Source organism: Galendromus occidentalis, unplaced genomic scaffold (genome assembly GCF_000255335.2).
Source record: "Galendromus occidentalis unplaced genomic scaffold, Mocc_1.1 scf7180000077475, whole genome shotgun sequence".
NCBI classification, from domain to species: Eukaryota; Metazoa; Arthropoda; class Arachnida; order Mesostigmata; family Phytoseiidae; genus Galendromus; species Galendromus occidentalis.
The window spans coordinates 1,227,713-1,242,491 of record NW_003805463.1 but is presented as its reverse complement, the minus strand read 5'-3'; the positions used below and the strand labels follow the sequence as shown (position 1 = coordinate 1,242,491).

Sequence of the window (14,779 nt, the reverse complement as noted above, 5' to 3'; positions counted from 1 at the left end):
ACGAGCCTCACACCGCCGGCGAGGTGTCGACTTCGCAGGAAAAGCGTCGCTCGATTCGAATTCGAAACCCGGGGTCCGCGCGATCGCGTATCCGACGTGGGAATGCTTACTCGACCTTTCTATGGAATCTTTTTCGAAGATACCTGACCGGTTCCAGGGCCCAGCAGAGATCGTAGCGTCGTCAGTGAAATCGGAGAGTGTCCCCGAAAAGTGTGACGGTTCGTTCCTCCTCGGAGGATCTAAGGACGTGGCTGTTGTACGACATCGCAAGGAGTTGCTGATGCAGCTGCAACTTGCCGCCTTGTTCTCGACACGGCGGACACGCCCAAGAACTCACGCTCAACTTATACACACACGAGTATGTATGCGCACAATGTCCGAGTGTTTAGGCAGGGACACATCTGCCGTGTGATGCTGCAAGGAGAAGTCTTGAGAGCCCCACGCGTCGAGTAGGGCTCGGGGCTGCTTGTTGGAAGACCCCTGACCGCGCTGATGCTGTGGAAAGATCACCTCCGGCCGTCTTAATGAACGAGAATCTTCTCGGCAATGCGAAGCCATCGATGCCGAGGATAAATGAGGAATGAAAGGTACTATGTCGTAGGGGCCGGTCGAAAACGATTCAAGTACTAGTTCATGCGCCCAAGCTGGTAGAAGAGATTTCCGCGGGGACCAGAGGTGGATGAGCGAAAATGGAGGGTACAGACGATCGGGATCTTCTCTCGGAATATACCAGTATCATGATTCGGGATCAGTGCTGTGCGCCATCTGATTTTTCGCGGCGGCGGCGACAGGCGAAAAAAGAGATGGCGGCGGCGGACGCCGCGGCGTTCTTCAGCGGAAGTGAGACTCACGGCGCGCCGCGGTTCCCTCCTTCCCAGAGCGAGCTCCATAGGGAAAGTAGATTCCAAGGAGTGAGCTAAGGCACCAGAGAGGGAGTAAGCTTCGGAATGGCGAAAGTAGGAATCGAAGAGCGAGCACAAGTTAGGTTCATTTATTCTCAAGTCACTTATTCCGCAAGAACTCTCGATTATCGTGTATGAAAGGACAAGACGGCAGGCTCGTCATCCCCATTTTGTCTCTTGATGAGCGGCGAGGAGTCGACAGAAAAACATATGAATTGTCTCGATTCTCGGATGAGATAAGGTGTCGTCTACGATTCTCATCATCGAGCGAGCGCATCGAGCTCGGCCCAGGTTCTCTTTCTTTGACTTTGATGAACATTTTCTTCTGTATTCCCTCGATTCACTCCGAAAGTCTTCCGAAATCTTTTAAAAGGGCTCTTGACTATTAACCATGGGGATCATGACGGCGCGCCGTTCCGCCGCAGGACGCCGTGCTCAGAGCTCGGCGGCGGCGGCGGAGCTCAGAGCTCGGCGGCGGCGATCGCCGGCGATCTCGGGGCGCGGCGCACAGCTCTGTTCGGGATCTACGCGGTCATCATACGGATTCGGTGATTTAACGGTAGGCTTTCGATGGTCATCATTCTTCGGACTTCAACATTGATTATCAATCGAATCCGAATCTGAGCCAATTTATCGGAGCGAGCTCCCGCATTCCCCTGTCGCCGTCGGTGCACCTACGCCGCTCACGTGAATATCGATCCTAGGCTCAATTCAAATTCAATAAAGAAGAAAGAAAGTTTGGGTCGCAGCTCGACCCGCCCGCGAATCAGTGAGTGCTCAGATATGTATGTTGATGTAATTCGCTAAGTGATGCTCTTCGCTCCGGGCCCGCTGTACGTCAGACCCTCACTTAGTTATTCGGCCGCACAAGGGCGAACTAATAATCAACCAACCAGCCAACTAGCCAACGAATAAGATGTCGGCGACGACGACTTCACTCACTGAGTCAGTTCCGCCGCCGAGGCAGACTAAGCAAGTGCTGAAAAAACTTATAATGAATGAAGTCAGTCTTCCTGTTCTGCGGCTGAGACGTCCGCTTCGCTTTCCTCTTCCGTCGGGATCCGATACCGGCTCGATCAGCCGGTCCGGCCCCACGCTCGGAACGGAGTCCAGCCGAGGAGGCGAGAAAGTTCTTCCTTTCGATTTTCCCCTTCGTTCCGGCACGAGTCTATTTCTCCGAATGTCCTGAGCCCTTCGTTCTCGAGGCATATAGACTCATTATCTGATAAGCGAACCCCTAATCATACCTGGATCAAAGGCTAGAGCCGAGCCTTCCGAGTCGATGGGCTCTGAAGTCGTAGGGCCGAGGAAATTCTCTAGAGGGAGCCGCTCGCCCATGAATCGACAAATATTCGAAAAAGAAGAATATTCCGTTTTGGGGAAGAAACTCGAGGTGGAAACTTTGGAATGTGGCTTCTGAGGCCTCGTCCGGAAAGTCATCGCGCGATTTACAATCGCCCGATCGAAATTCTTCCGAGACATCATGATCCGGGATTTGCGCGAGACTCCGAACAGATCTGACGTGTTTCCTGATCTATCTACTCGCATGGTTGTCGCCGCCTCAGCCGAAAACATCCGAAGTGAAGTACGAAAGAGAAACATCGTCTGTGGTAGCTGAAGTGGGAGCTCCGGAGCGTGTGCACTCAGATTTATAGGTTTGCCGCGAGCAAAGAGCTCGGAGATGATGGTTTCTTGTCATCCACAGATTCCATTCATCCATCCGGGGGGGGGCGCCGCGCGGCAACGACCGGCGCCGTAACCGATGCTGCTCGATCCGCGAGTAATTATTTCTCCTGTGAATGAATACCGGTCAGCGCTGTTTGTCGACCGAGCGAATCGGAAAACGTCCGAAACAATCGCGTGCTCGCGACAAGCCCCTGCGAGTCCAAACTTGGATTGGCAGACGGATGAAGCAACGACTGGAAGGGCGATCGCTCAGCCGAGCAGACCGTGCCTTGATGGATGAACGGTTGCGCCGAAGTTTGAAGCCTCCGCGGAGCCGACGACGACGTCGCGGTGAAGATAAGAGTTTGTCGTCTCTGAAGTATTTACGAGCTTCTAGCGATGATTTCCGGTTGGCAGCGGACTGCGTATGACCCGCTTCCTGCAGTTTTTGATATGTGAAGGGACTTGACAAATAATCCTCTCGCTCTGCGGGCGGCCAACCTTCAAGAAGTGTGTGAATTTCAATAGGTCCTGTCGCGAACCCGGGACCTGGTTCGAGTCTAGTAGCTCGACGTATCGTCTGAGCGGATGTCGCTAGACTTCGAACCGCTTCCCTTCGAAAACCTCTTCAGCTTGGGAACTCGATCGAACGATCATATCCCCGTCCGCGGACGACGAGGACGAGACAAATGAAGTTCTCCTGCGAGGAATGTCTAATTGAGCAGAATATCTAAACGGATCCATCGGAGGAGACTCACTCAGAAATAAGATCGCTCCTAAGTAGACGCATTCGGAACCCCGCCGAACTTCCGGAGGAACCCAAACCCGCCACTAGCGAGAATCGAGCTGTCCGGAATGGATTGGGCTCGGAATAGAGACGGGTATGTCGATCCACGAGTAGTTTCCACGGACTTTTCCCGTATAACCCCCAGGGATTCCCTTCCCAACAATAAACACTGGATGTCATTCTCGACAGGCAGTTTTTGAAAGAACGGGAAGCGCTAAGTGAAGTTGAACGCCCGACCGGGAATGGCTTTTCCTCCTCCGCTTCGGCTCGCCCAATTGAGGGTCTGGAGGAGCAGTGGCTGCAGGCTTCATTTTGACGGATGAATCGGGTCGGAGAGCAATGAAAGTGAACGAATGAGCAGGACTTCAGAATCAACTCGTTCCGCCACAGAGCGGCAGAAAATAATTTTCGACTAACGGGCGCGAAACTCCCGGGCCTCACAAAAGGATCATCCCCTCTCAGAGCCATCATCACGCCGCTGGTTGCCGTCGCCTCGGATGAACAGACAACGGGGAACATACCGGCCCGCATGCTAGACAGCGTTGATTTCATCCGAACTCCATTATCTCTGATCGTATGGCCTCGGAAAGCGGGCTCCCTCTAGGTCTCTTAGGTCGGCTTCATCCCTGTTTCATGATCCTGCTCCTCATCTCATTCTCGAGCCTGGAACGAGATCGAAGCGCCTCACGCATCGAGTACATCTCAATCCGATTTACTGTAATCCCTGCCGGCATCGGATTTCCGAATGCTGGCCCTAGCCGCAGAGCTCATTTCCGGATTCCGCGGATTCTGAGCTCCCTTACACGAGTCTCTAATTTCGCAGGGAATTATCAATGGTCGGAACACTCTCCGATACGAGACCGTAGACCGCAACGCGCCCGCCCAGGAGAGCGAGAGTGGAGCAAAAGTTGGAGTCTTGTCCGACTGTGAATGGGACAGAGGCGCGCGACGTGCTGAATCTTGTCAGAGGGCCGAAAGCTGTAACGTGAACTTATTCGGCGTTGGTCACGAACCAGCGCGGCTACCGTCGGGGAGCGTTCCCAAAAGCAAATCAGCATATCTTGGGCCGAGCTCGGGGCCTCCGGGCTGCTCTATCCGTCCTCTGAAGAGGAAGGAGAGAATGTAGGACTGACAGAGCTCAGCAAGGACGCGCTCTGGGTGGCAAAGAAGTCGAATGGAAGTCTCGAAGTTTACCCGTGTCTTCCCTAGTTCTGCAGACTGGTCAAGAAATACCAGGGTTCAATCTGCTCGCTCGAATCTCTGCCGAGAAACAGAGGAGTCATGTGGAGGTGTGGAGAATCGGAAATCTGGCCGCACCACTGTTCCCGCGATTGTGAGTCAATTGAGCGAATGCTGTGAAGACTCAGTGAGATGAAGAGGTCTCGATAGACTCCAAACGTTGGAGGGCTGCCTGGGAAAGCTCACGCTGGGCGTTTAGAGTCAACGGCGATGACTGCTAGAAATACTATTACTCCCATGTAACGGACTCACATTCCTCTCGCGAGTGCGAAGGAATGCTCGAGATTCATCAGCGAAACTTCTCAGCTCTCGGACAGAAAGAGTCAGTCTTTATCTACGCTTTCTGCGGTGGGCTGTACCACGAGATCGCATCAATTGCTCACTCGCGCTTCGCCGATTCCAGAGTGCGTGGCACGCGAGCCAAATAGCTGAAACTCGTCCTGGAGTCAACCATGAAAAGAGATGAAAAAAACGTTCCGGAAGAGTGGATCATCTCCGGAGCATGTGCTTATGTTCACCTCCGGAGCATGTGCTTATGTTCACCTGGGTCATCATCCTCGCCGAAATGCGCAATTGCATTCGCCAGTGATTCCATTAAGCTGAGCTTAGCGAGACTCTCCATCGGGAATCGTCGACCAAAGAGCTGCGATAATTCAATGGCTCAGGTGTTGCATCGGGATGGACATTCGACCGGTTCAAGACGATTCGAGAGATACTACGGACGCGTCACTCGAAACTCAGTCACCGTTGAATTATTTTAATCCAAGCTTGACGTCGACCTTGAGTGCAAGCTTTATCTCGAGCGCCAGCCTCGATCCACAGCAGCGAAATATATAGATTCCTGCCATAGGACACAGCAAAAGCAATCATCGAAGCGCCTTTGACAACGCGGGATCGACCAGGGAGCGCTCGAATCGCGGGGGTGACGGTAAACACTTGAATTAAGTCACAGCCCGGAAGGAAACTCGACGGTCTTCCCTTCAGAAATGTACGTATACTCTCGCGGTGAGACGGGCCAGGGAGTACGAGTCGGCCAGCATCAGACAGTCCTATTTTCGCTCAACTGTCCGCGACTAGGGATTAACGATTCGTCCACTCTAGTCGTCTGCCCAGGCAACTTCGCATGGGTTTATCAATATTTCAGAGCGGCTTCAGGGTCGTCGAGACTTCAAATAGAGTGCTCATTCCGTGGAAAGACTCTCGTCTTCTCCTTCGATCGCTCCTCCCAAGCTGTCTCCGTACTGGAACCGTCCACGTTTCGCGGAAAAAGTCGATAGAGCTCGCAAGTGCGGACTCCCGACTCCATCGCATCCGGATGACGGGGAGCGTGCCGCTTTGCAATGTCCATAAAAACTCACAAAGCGCTCGCCGATTCCGAACGCGTTCCCTCCGAATCCGAAGAAGTTTCCAATGGCTCCCCCGTCCAGAGATTATTCTGACTGACCTCCCGGGGCGGCCTCCGATTGACCTCCCCGCAGCGGATCTTTTACAAATCTTTCCTGCTTATCTATGCGAGCGGACCGTTGTCCGAATCCAGCCCGGGAAAGTTTTGGAAAAGCCGGGGCAGTGTAGGGTCAGTGTCGACATCCGCTCGATCCCAGTCGAGTTTAATCGATGTGGCTGATTATGACGACAGCGGGAATCGGAACTCCGCATCTGGTCCACAGCCGGGCTAGGTCTGATGTTGCAAAGGGCCGTATCAGTGCATTCGACCGTCTGCAATCTCTGCCCGAGCTGGCTCCGACATCTGGGTGCACCGTGTTGAGCAAGCCATCCGGAGTTTTCGTTGCGATGTACGCGTTAAAGCGTTCGCCTGACGTCACATGTCAACTGAGCCCTCCGCGTGAGCGATCTGGTTGAATAATTAATTGCGATGCAGCGGTTGGAAACGTCAGCTTTTGTTATACAGCTGGTACTAGCTCAATGGAGTTTCCGATCTGCCGCCTGTGATCAAAGCATTCACAAATGATTTGACGATCGTGGATCCCGAGGACTCCGGAAAAAAAGCTCCGCAGGTCGATCCTCGGGGAGGTTCTCACATGAGACAGCAATGTTGTGATGTGACCTGTCTGAGACTCGTCCCGGTGCTCTGCTTCCCGGGAAATCGCACCTTTGCATTGCGTCTGCTCCACGGGGTTCATTCCCCGCGCGCTTGAACGATAATTACTTTGGGAGTAGGAAGCACGATTATCCTCGAATGCCTACAAAGGTATGCCAACTTCGAAATCCTCGCCGCTTCTGCGACCGCAACGCTCGAATCGCAAGTCTCGCAACTGGGATCGAGATTTTCGGATCGACGCCACGGTTCTGGGCGTAGCGGATACCGAAGCGGAGACCTTCGCAAGTCTCCGGTAAATTTTTCCGAACGTGGGGAATAGTTCCCGGTTTCCGAATGGAGTACTTTCTTCAAACTCTCACAGCAGCAACTTGAGAGAATGGGACGGCTTTCCGCTGATGCTCGAAATTTATTCCACTTTCATTTCCTTCCATTATTCACTTGGATTGTTCTTCAAACAGGAGCGCTCGAGCGGCAATTATTATCATCGTTATTATTCCTCCTAAATCGTCCGAGAGTGTCCCGGCGAGGACGTGATGAGGAACGATGAGGCGTCCACCGGAAGCCCCCCCGAAGACGTGTGAGCACTTCCTGCTGATCCTGTTCGCCAAAAGTTTTCAGAAAAATTGCAGACCTCATAACGCTTGCGTGAGACGTTCCCTTGCGAGCTTCGTCCTCGAGCTTCCCGTTCCGAGCCAGCTCGGAGGAGCGAGCTCCGACTGAATCAAATTTCACGATCCTTTGTGCGCCTTGCTGACATCGACCCATGATTATATCGCTCACCATGCTCTCGATCGGAGCTGAGTAATCATGTGAGAGGCGGAACTCCTCCTGGATCCGGGCTCAAATCCCCAGGGATATGAATCCCCGTCTCCGCGGCGGTAGGAGATGTCTGGGAAGCTCATTCGGGATCTTGTAGCCTTCTAATCTGACGCCGACGAGGTGCATCGCGAGGCAGTATTCATCTTCGTCGAGCGCACCGTCCCTGTCGATATCGGCCAGCCTCCAAATTTTCCCCAGTATCGAATTGGGGAGATTCGATTTGACCATTTGCTGAGATGAGGGGGAACTCAATCAATTATTTTCCTCCAAGACTTTCTCACAAAGTGGATCTCATGATTTTCTATTCGAATCTATTTCAATAAGAAAATTCCAAGTTGTAGCGAATAGCGTAACACTATCCGCATCGAGAACGGGATTGTCGACTCACCTGTTTCGCCACTGCGCCGCAAACTTTGTTCGTGTCGTCCTTGAGCTTCTCGAAGTCTCCCAAGTAGCGATGTTTCTCGACGACCCAACCATTTTCTAGAGATCCCTTATCGGCCCCCTCACCTCGGCCGTTTTCGAAAATGGATCTGTCGAATTTGCCACCGCGAATTCGCTGCTGAGAAGCTTCGGTCTCTTGTTCACTTTGGAGCATTTTCACGAGCGATGGAATTCGCGTCAGAAGAACATCATCGACCCCCTCAACGAGCTTCTTGTTGAGGCCCTTGAGGAGACTCCAATCGATGTTCATCAGCTTCTGTCGTAAGTCATCCACGTCGGGGAAGTCTCCTTTTGCAAAGTTTTGTTTCTGACGGAGACGAGAGATTTAGGTCTCGTAGCAAAGTGGGCCAAGGAAGCTCCTCTGAGGCCGGCGTGCTCGAGCTGCTCGTGCTGCGAGGCCCGGCAGCCGCAAGGTCCACAGATCAATTCCCCCAGTCTCAACAAAATCATATTCAGATCTCGAATCAGGTTTACTCCAGTGACTTAAAGGCCAGACTCAAAGGAATCCGGGTTCGCGAGACGCTGACAGACAGCTTAGCTACCAGTCACGTGCAAAATATCAGAAGAACTCACTTTCTGAATTTGAGCGAATATCAGTGGTAGGCTCTTGATTATCTTTTTCTTCTCGGTCTCGTGTCTAAACATCGATGTGTTGTATTTCTCGTTCAAGGCATCGACAATGTAAGCGTTTACCTTAAGTGGTGAATGAACGGCTTAGGTGTGATTACGTTGAGTTAGAAATGGGTTCCATTCATCGTAACGAGCTTGGAACGATGAGCTCACCTTCGCCTGTCGTGCTCGCTTCAAAAGGTCATTGAGCTTTCGCCAAGCCACTGTGCAAGGTAATTCGCCGATTTCACGGAAGAGATCACATTCCTCGGCTTCGAAGAGTTTCCGCAGATCATCGTTCCTGCAAAAGGGATTGCGGTAAGTGAGAGTTTCGGATTGCGAAAGTGTCTTGCTCTTGAGCATATGTCATCGTTTTATCTCGGGTTTCAGTGTGATATCAGATGCTTTACTTGAGCGCTTCGTCCCAGAAAGTGCCGATATAAACGCGAACGACTTCAGGGGTGAGCAGAATCTTCCCGAGCGACCACATCAGCGCGCCGTAAACCTGCGCAATAGTTTTGAGTTGAAGTCAGATTGAGGAACTCGTTCGGACCCTATGTAGACAACGGATATGTCCTACTCCAACGAACTCCCCTCACCCGCATCAGAGCCTGCTGGTCTATCATGTCGGCTTTATTCAGAACGATGCGGATCTTTTCATCGTGCCCCCGGAGAACTTCGATCGATCTGAAACGGGCCGAAAGTGAAATCATCATTTCGTCATCGAGGGATGTGCGCGGCGACCTTGCTAGGGATTACGAGCTCCCGAATCCATAGGCCCTTACCTTCGAAATTCATCCGAAATATCGAGTTTGTGAGCATCGAAAAGCAAAATGATGCGATCTACCCGGGCAGCAAACCACTTCAACACTTCAGTGAAGTTGTAGCCCCGGTCTACACGCTGTTTCTCCCCCGAGAGTATTCCTGAAATCAAATTAACGGGAGCGATCACTGTTTCTGATGGGAAGGCTTCCGCCCGGAATGCCGGGAACGAACGCTCATGCAGCAGAAGCGAGCTCCTTCGTATGCTCGGCTCGGAAAGCTGGCTGCGTGCAATATCCGGCGAAGAAAAACCCCGACGGAGTTCTGGGGAAGTCGAACTCTTGATTCACTCACCCGGTGAGTCAACAATCGTCAAGGAGCGTAAGACGGGGGAATCCTTGAGAGATATTTGGAATCGCTGTAAGAAGGCGCTGCCGAAATCTCCCAAAGACATGAACGGCTTCGAGTTGTCTACGACGACGGCGTGTCCTGGAATGACGCCATCCTGGGGTCCATTCATGAGAGCGATGAAGCGATCAGTGGTGGGTTCCGGTCCGACGAGGTCCCCGGGAAAATCGTCGTCGATCAAGTATCTGTAAAACGATACTCTGCTAAGTATGGCCTCCCGTAGCGATATCAGTTGGATCGATATATAAGGCCGCAGTAGATCACGAGGATCGCGAGTGTTCTGTTTGGAACCTTGATGGATATCCGCCCGCAGTGGGAATCCGGTGAACTTACTTGATGAAAGTCGTTTTTCCGGTAGAGTATTGGCCAATTAGAAGCACCGTCGGTTTAGCATCGAAGTCAGAGTCTTGAAGCTTCGGCGTACAGAACTCGTGGAAGAGGTACTGCTCCTCGAGGGGCAGGATCTTCTCATTATATATTGCTTTCAAGCCTACGAAGAGATACGAGATTGAGTCACACGGACGATTCGCTGGAAAATCGTTTGACGCTGCGCAGACACAGCCCCTGGTCAGAACTGACCTTCTACCACGGTCGTGTAGCGTTCGAAAGTCGGCGTCGATGCACTCTTCTTTTTCCGGCTGGGCATTATGGAATGTCTGGAAACAGAGAAGGAATGAGAGGAAATCCTATTCACTCGTAAGCTGAATTCATCGACTGATGGGAGCGGTATCTGATCGTGAGGTTTCCTTGCTTTGCTCCGGGAAGAGACTGAAGGGTCCAGATGGTGACGCGCAAAAATAAGCTCTATAGTTTTGCGGAACCCTGCAAACTCTCTTTCTCGCCCACATAGCTATGTAGATGAGTTGATCTAGGTCTGCGGAGCATCCATAGCACCGTGAGCAGCCTCCAGTCAGAACACATAGAGCTCGAATATTGCCGTAGAGCGATCATCCTTCGGCTATGAGTCGCCCACCTCAAACTTCGCATGCTGACCCGCGGTTGGAGAGCGAGAGTGCCGAATGATGGCTATTCAGACTCAGATCTAATCACGGTTGTCATTCGGACTGAAACAGTCATAGCCCCTCAGGAGGGTTTCATAGTTCACCCAAACACCTAGGCACTAACTTATTTCGAGATCCGCTAAGGATATCGCAGAAACCGATTTTGAAAGTGTCGAGAGGCACCGGAATGCATAGTTCTCGATTCCCAGAGACTTGAACCCCGAAAACCAGCGTGTTCTGTTTGGACATCTATCCCATCCTTCTCTGTATACCAATGCTGAGAATTGACGTTGCTCAAGGATCGTCAATAATCAGCATTGGTATCATTGCGATAATTTTCAAAATAAGAGCGGCTCGGAGTCGCCCGCGGCTGGAAAGTTCTCGCTGATCCCACAAAGTCAAGGTCCAGCTCTCCAGGACTCTCCAACAAACTCAAACCGTTGTTCTAGCTGCCCATCGCCGAGAAACTTCTCGCTTGGGCTGAGCGTGAAGGTGAACCAGCAGTCTCCGGTAAATGCAATCTCTCTCCCGCGGACTACTTTATGTTGCGGGATCGAAGCCGGAGACCGCTCATTCCACCCATCAGATTGGACCCGGTGTGTGAGCGGCGTCGCTCCGCCATCTCTTGCTGCGGACGATCGTCCAGCGCATAAGTGCTCCTGTGACGTATGGGTGGCGTCACTCGTGCATGAGCGACGGAGCGATCAAGCCCTTCCAGGCTTGATCACACGGCTCCCCGACGGGAGCCGGACTTCTGCATTTACTTCCTGCGCATCGAATGATCCGGCAGCGCCGTGAGCACGGGTTTAACTCCGGAGCTCCTTATCAACCAGATCCCACTCGAGTGAGCACCCTCGGGGATGGCTGTGTTCGTTCCTCGACCGTGGCTCAGGCAAGAATACGCTCCCCGGCTACGCCCCATTGATTCCGGACATGTATACGGAATCTTCTCCCCCGAAAGAAATTCAACTGGACTCACAGACGCAGCGCTCTCAGCTCGGGAGTTGGTAACACGTATGCACCACTTGGGAACGACGTGGAGTCCCGGGGGAATTCCAAGTTCGACAACTGGACTAGGCGCTTGTGCAAACAAATACCCCTTTCCCTTCGGGACTCTCGCCCTGATATCAAAGATTGGGTTGGATTAGGGAATTGAGGACTGATCCCTCGTGCTAGGTCGGCGGTCGCACGATGAGATTTTCTACCGAGCCGTGTTTGGCGTATGTAGCTCCTGATTGCCAAACACCAAAAAAGGGATTTGTTGCATGACGGACGAGCAGGGAGACAAGCGAATCAGGTGGGTGGACGCACTTCTCCAATATCGTCCGAAGACAGCCAAGCACTCGACTTGATCTGCCTTACTTCCGTCATGCATGCTTCTTGGATTATCGGAAATCCCGCGAGCAGTTCTGTGTAAGAGCCGGCTCGTCGCTTTTGCCGTGAAATCAATGAAAAATCTGAAAATGACTCTCAGCCTCAGCTTTCGGAATACGGAACGAGCTCCGCGCTACAATATTCGAATGATATAAGCGTCGACAATCCAGATTGGTCCCACGCTCGGCTCTGTTAGACGTTATCTCGAATCATCCTCGCATAGTAGCCCGAAGACCAAATATGACGTCAGGGATAGCGAAAGTTCCGCAGTTGAATTTCATGGACTCCCTGAAGCTCGTCCTTGTGATTCGAATTAGGATGGCGGCCTCCCGAAATCTTCAGTGAAGGAGATGACGCGCAGTTCCCCATGCATCCCGTTTCGGTGAACGATGATCGAGCAGGAGGCCGCCTCACTGAATGAGTCATCCGAAGCAGCGATCGATACCTCTCTGTCTCTCAGGACTCCCTCCGAATCACGAGGCCGATTCGAGGACCCCTCGCTATGGAATCTCAGAAGTGATTCGAAATACATATAATACGTATATGCATGCGCTCCCAGGCTCTCTACCGGTCCTCGCGATCAGTATTATTGTACTAGCCATGCCCTTCATGGCCAGCCATACTGCGATTATCCCCATTTTTCCCGGTTTGATTCACACCGGACCCCTCCAGGAGGCCTTGAAGGATCCCAAGGGGGCCCTGGTATCCCCGGTCCGGAACAACTGCCCTGGAAGGCTCCCGTCGGCTCTGAGATTCGAAATCTGGTGTCGCAATAATAATATTGCAAGGTTGACCCTCGGCATGGAAGCACTCTGGCTCGGTTATCCTGCTCAGAGAATGTTGTTGTACCGAGAACATTGAGGCAGATTGAGATTGCATAGACAGGAGGCAGACTTTCATCCCTGACATGAGCGAAGGAAGTATATCCGAGGGTAGCTAGTTGTCCTGAATTACGAAAACAGTATGGGATCCTCGCCGGAAGCACACCATTCGCCTGTGTAACATCTGATTTTATTTCTCTGTGATCCGAATACAGCTGTTACAGTCCTGTCCTCTTGTGGAGGGGCTTCATCATCACCATCATAGTCTGGACTTATACTACCCATTTCGATCTAGCTCGATGAATCGCTGAATTTTCGATCGCAGAGTTCCTGGGGAAGCCCCCCTCAAGACAGGGACCTTTATTAACTTTTTTCTCTCGCGCTATCTGCGAGCTCTCCGGAAATCTAGCGATCCCGAGGCTCGCGCGGATGTCAAGTCAACATGGTGATAAATTCTCTGAATTCCTACGGTTCAACGTGATTCAACGGGTTTGATTAATTGTGGCAGATACGACGTTCTGCATTCAAGTATCGTTGCCTGTATTTCTCTCTACCTTGTTGATCCGCAACGATTGATACGTGATCAGAATAGCAGCAGCCTGATCGTGTCTGCAAGAACTCTCGCGAGTTCGTGTGTTCTGGTCAGAGCAGTCTACTAGACGACTTCGACGCGACGGCTCGAGACTCTAGAATCTAAAACCCTAGTCGATACACGGAAAGACTTCGTTCAATGAGACAATGAAAGTTTGCATGTCCTCTCTTCGCAGATTTCTATTCTTTCATCTCATCGAATATCACCTGTGTTGCCTCACTCAAATCATCAGGATATAACCGACTTTAAAAGCACCCAACGCAACCGGTGCACTATCGTGGGAATAAGAGATTAGGAGCAAAGCAATCCTCGGCTCAAAAACTTAATTTCGTTCAACTTCCTGTCGCCTCAGCAAGACTTGGCATATCAGAGCGGGACGATTGCTTTGACCCTTGACACGAGGTCGCTTGACGGCGGGAGCCTAGGATCTCGGTTTCCCTCGTTTAGTGGCAAGGTCTGCAGACACCGAGATTCGGATTGATGCGAAGTATTATTCTCAGCACTATTCTTCAATATTGATCTCTCACTCCTGAATTTCATGGTCGCCGCCTTTGCCGTTGTGCGGAAAGACGGTCTCCGAGGTACTCTATGTCTCTCATAGCGCGAGTGACTAAATCCAATCGGAAATCGCGGCATCTTAGGCTCAATTTTTGTTCAATCATTCTTGTCTCGACGATTCATCCTCTAGCTCCGTACTGGGCATTCCCAATACGGAAGTCTCGAAATCGGGTCCCGGAGATAGTAGCGACATACTGCAGCCGGACCTCGAGGCTCGAAGTTATCAGCGCACCGAAACTAATATATTACGATATTTTCCCGTACCGCGAAGTTTTCGAAGCTGACTTCTCGGAATTTGCGTCAATATCCCCTTGCGGACGATGCCTCTGACGCTTCCTTGCAGCATGCGGGGCTCACACGATGCCGCTTGAGAGTGAGGGGACCTCAATTTCTCTTGGGATAGACGGAGGAAGCCCTGCGGAACTGTGTTATACCATGTACTGAAGTATCTCCATCGATTTCGTCGATTCCTTCCCTTCCTAGTCTCGTTGACTGTTGTGCGCCTAAACTAATCGTCGGCGACACCTCCAGCTGCGTGTCTCTTCGAGCCGGGCTCTTCGAAGACTCCCTAATGGGCCTGATCAGCCTTCAGTTCCCAGAGGCATCAGGCGCGACACCGTAATTTTTCCGCACGCCGATTCCGTCTTACAATCATGACAGAGGGATACTAAGTCTCGAAGAACTCGGGTATATCTAGAGCAATAAATGAAAACTCCCTCGATTTCATAACGACATGTTA

General features: G+C 51.9%; 1 protein-coding gene across 1 annotated transcript; it reads right to left on the bottom strand.

Moving 5' to 3' along the window:
• Nucleotides 1-7,044: 7,044 nt before the first annotated feature.
• Nucleotides 7,045-11,746, bottom strand: LOC100909311 (EH domain-containing protein 3). Its single transcript, XM_003744825.2, has 11 exons — nt 11,675-11,746; nt 10,274-10,350; nt 10,028-10,184; nt 9,641-9,879; nt 9,310-9,448; nt 9,124-9,211; nt 8,935-9,029; nt 8,699-8,825; nt 8,489-8,608; nt 7,860-8,222; nt 7,045-7,702 (listed from the first exon to the last, which is right to left on the bottom strand). The coding sequence occupies exons 2-11, from the start codon at nt 10,338-10,340 to the stop codon at nt 7,493-7,495; spliced, it is 1,605 nt and encodes a 534-aa protein (XP_003744873.1). The 5' UTR covers nt 10,341-10,350; nt 11,675-11,746; the 3' UTR covers nt 7,045-7,492.
• Between the last annotated feature and the right edge of the window lie 3,033 nt (nt 11,747-14,779).

Excerpts from the sequence above, each read along its gene's own strand:
- LOC100909311 (XM_003744825.2), bottom strand. The coding sequence starts at position 10,340 with ATGCCCAGCCGGAAAAAGAAGAGTGCATCGACGCCGACTTTCGAACGC. Across the intron at positions 9,212-9,309 it reads ATTTCGGATGAATTTCGAAG|ATCGATCGAAGTTCTCCGGG; the intron begins GTAAGGGCCTAT and ends GGCCCGTTTCAG. Across the intron at positions 8,609-8,698 it reads AGCGAGCACGACAGGCGAAG|GTAAACGCTTACATTGTCGA; the intron begins GTGAGCTCATCG and ends TCACCACTTAAG.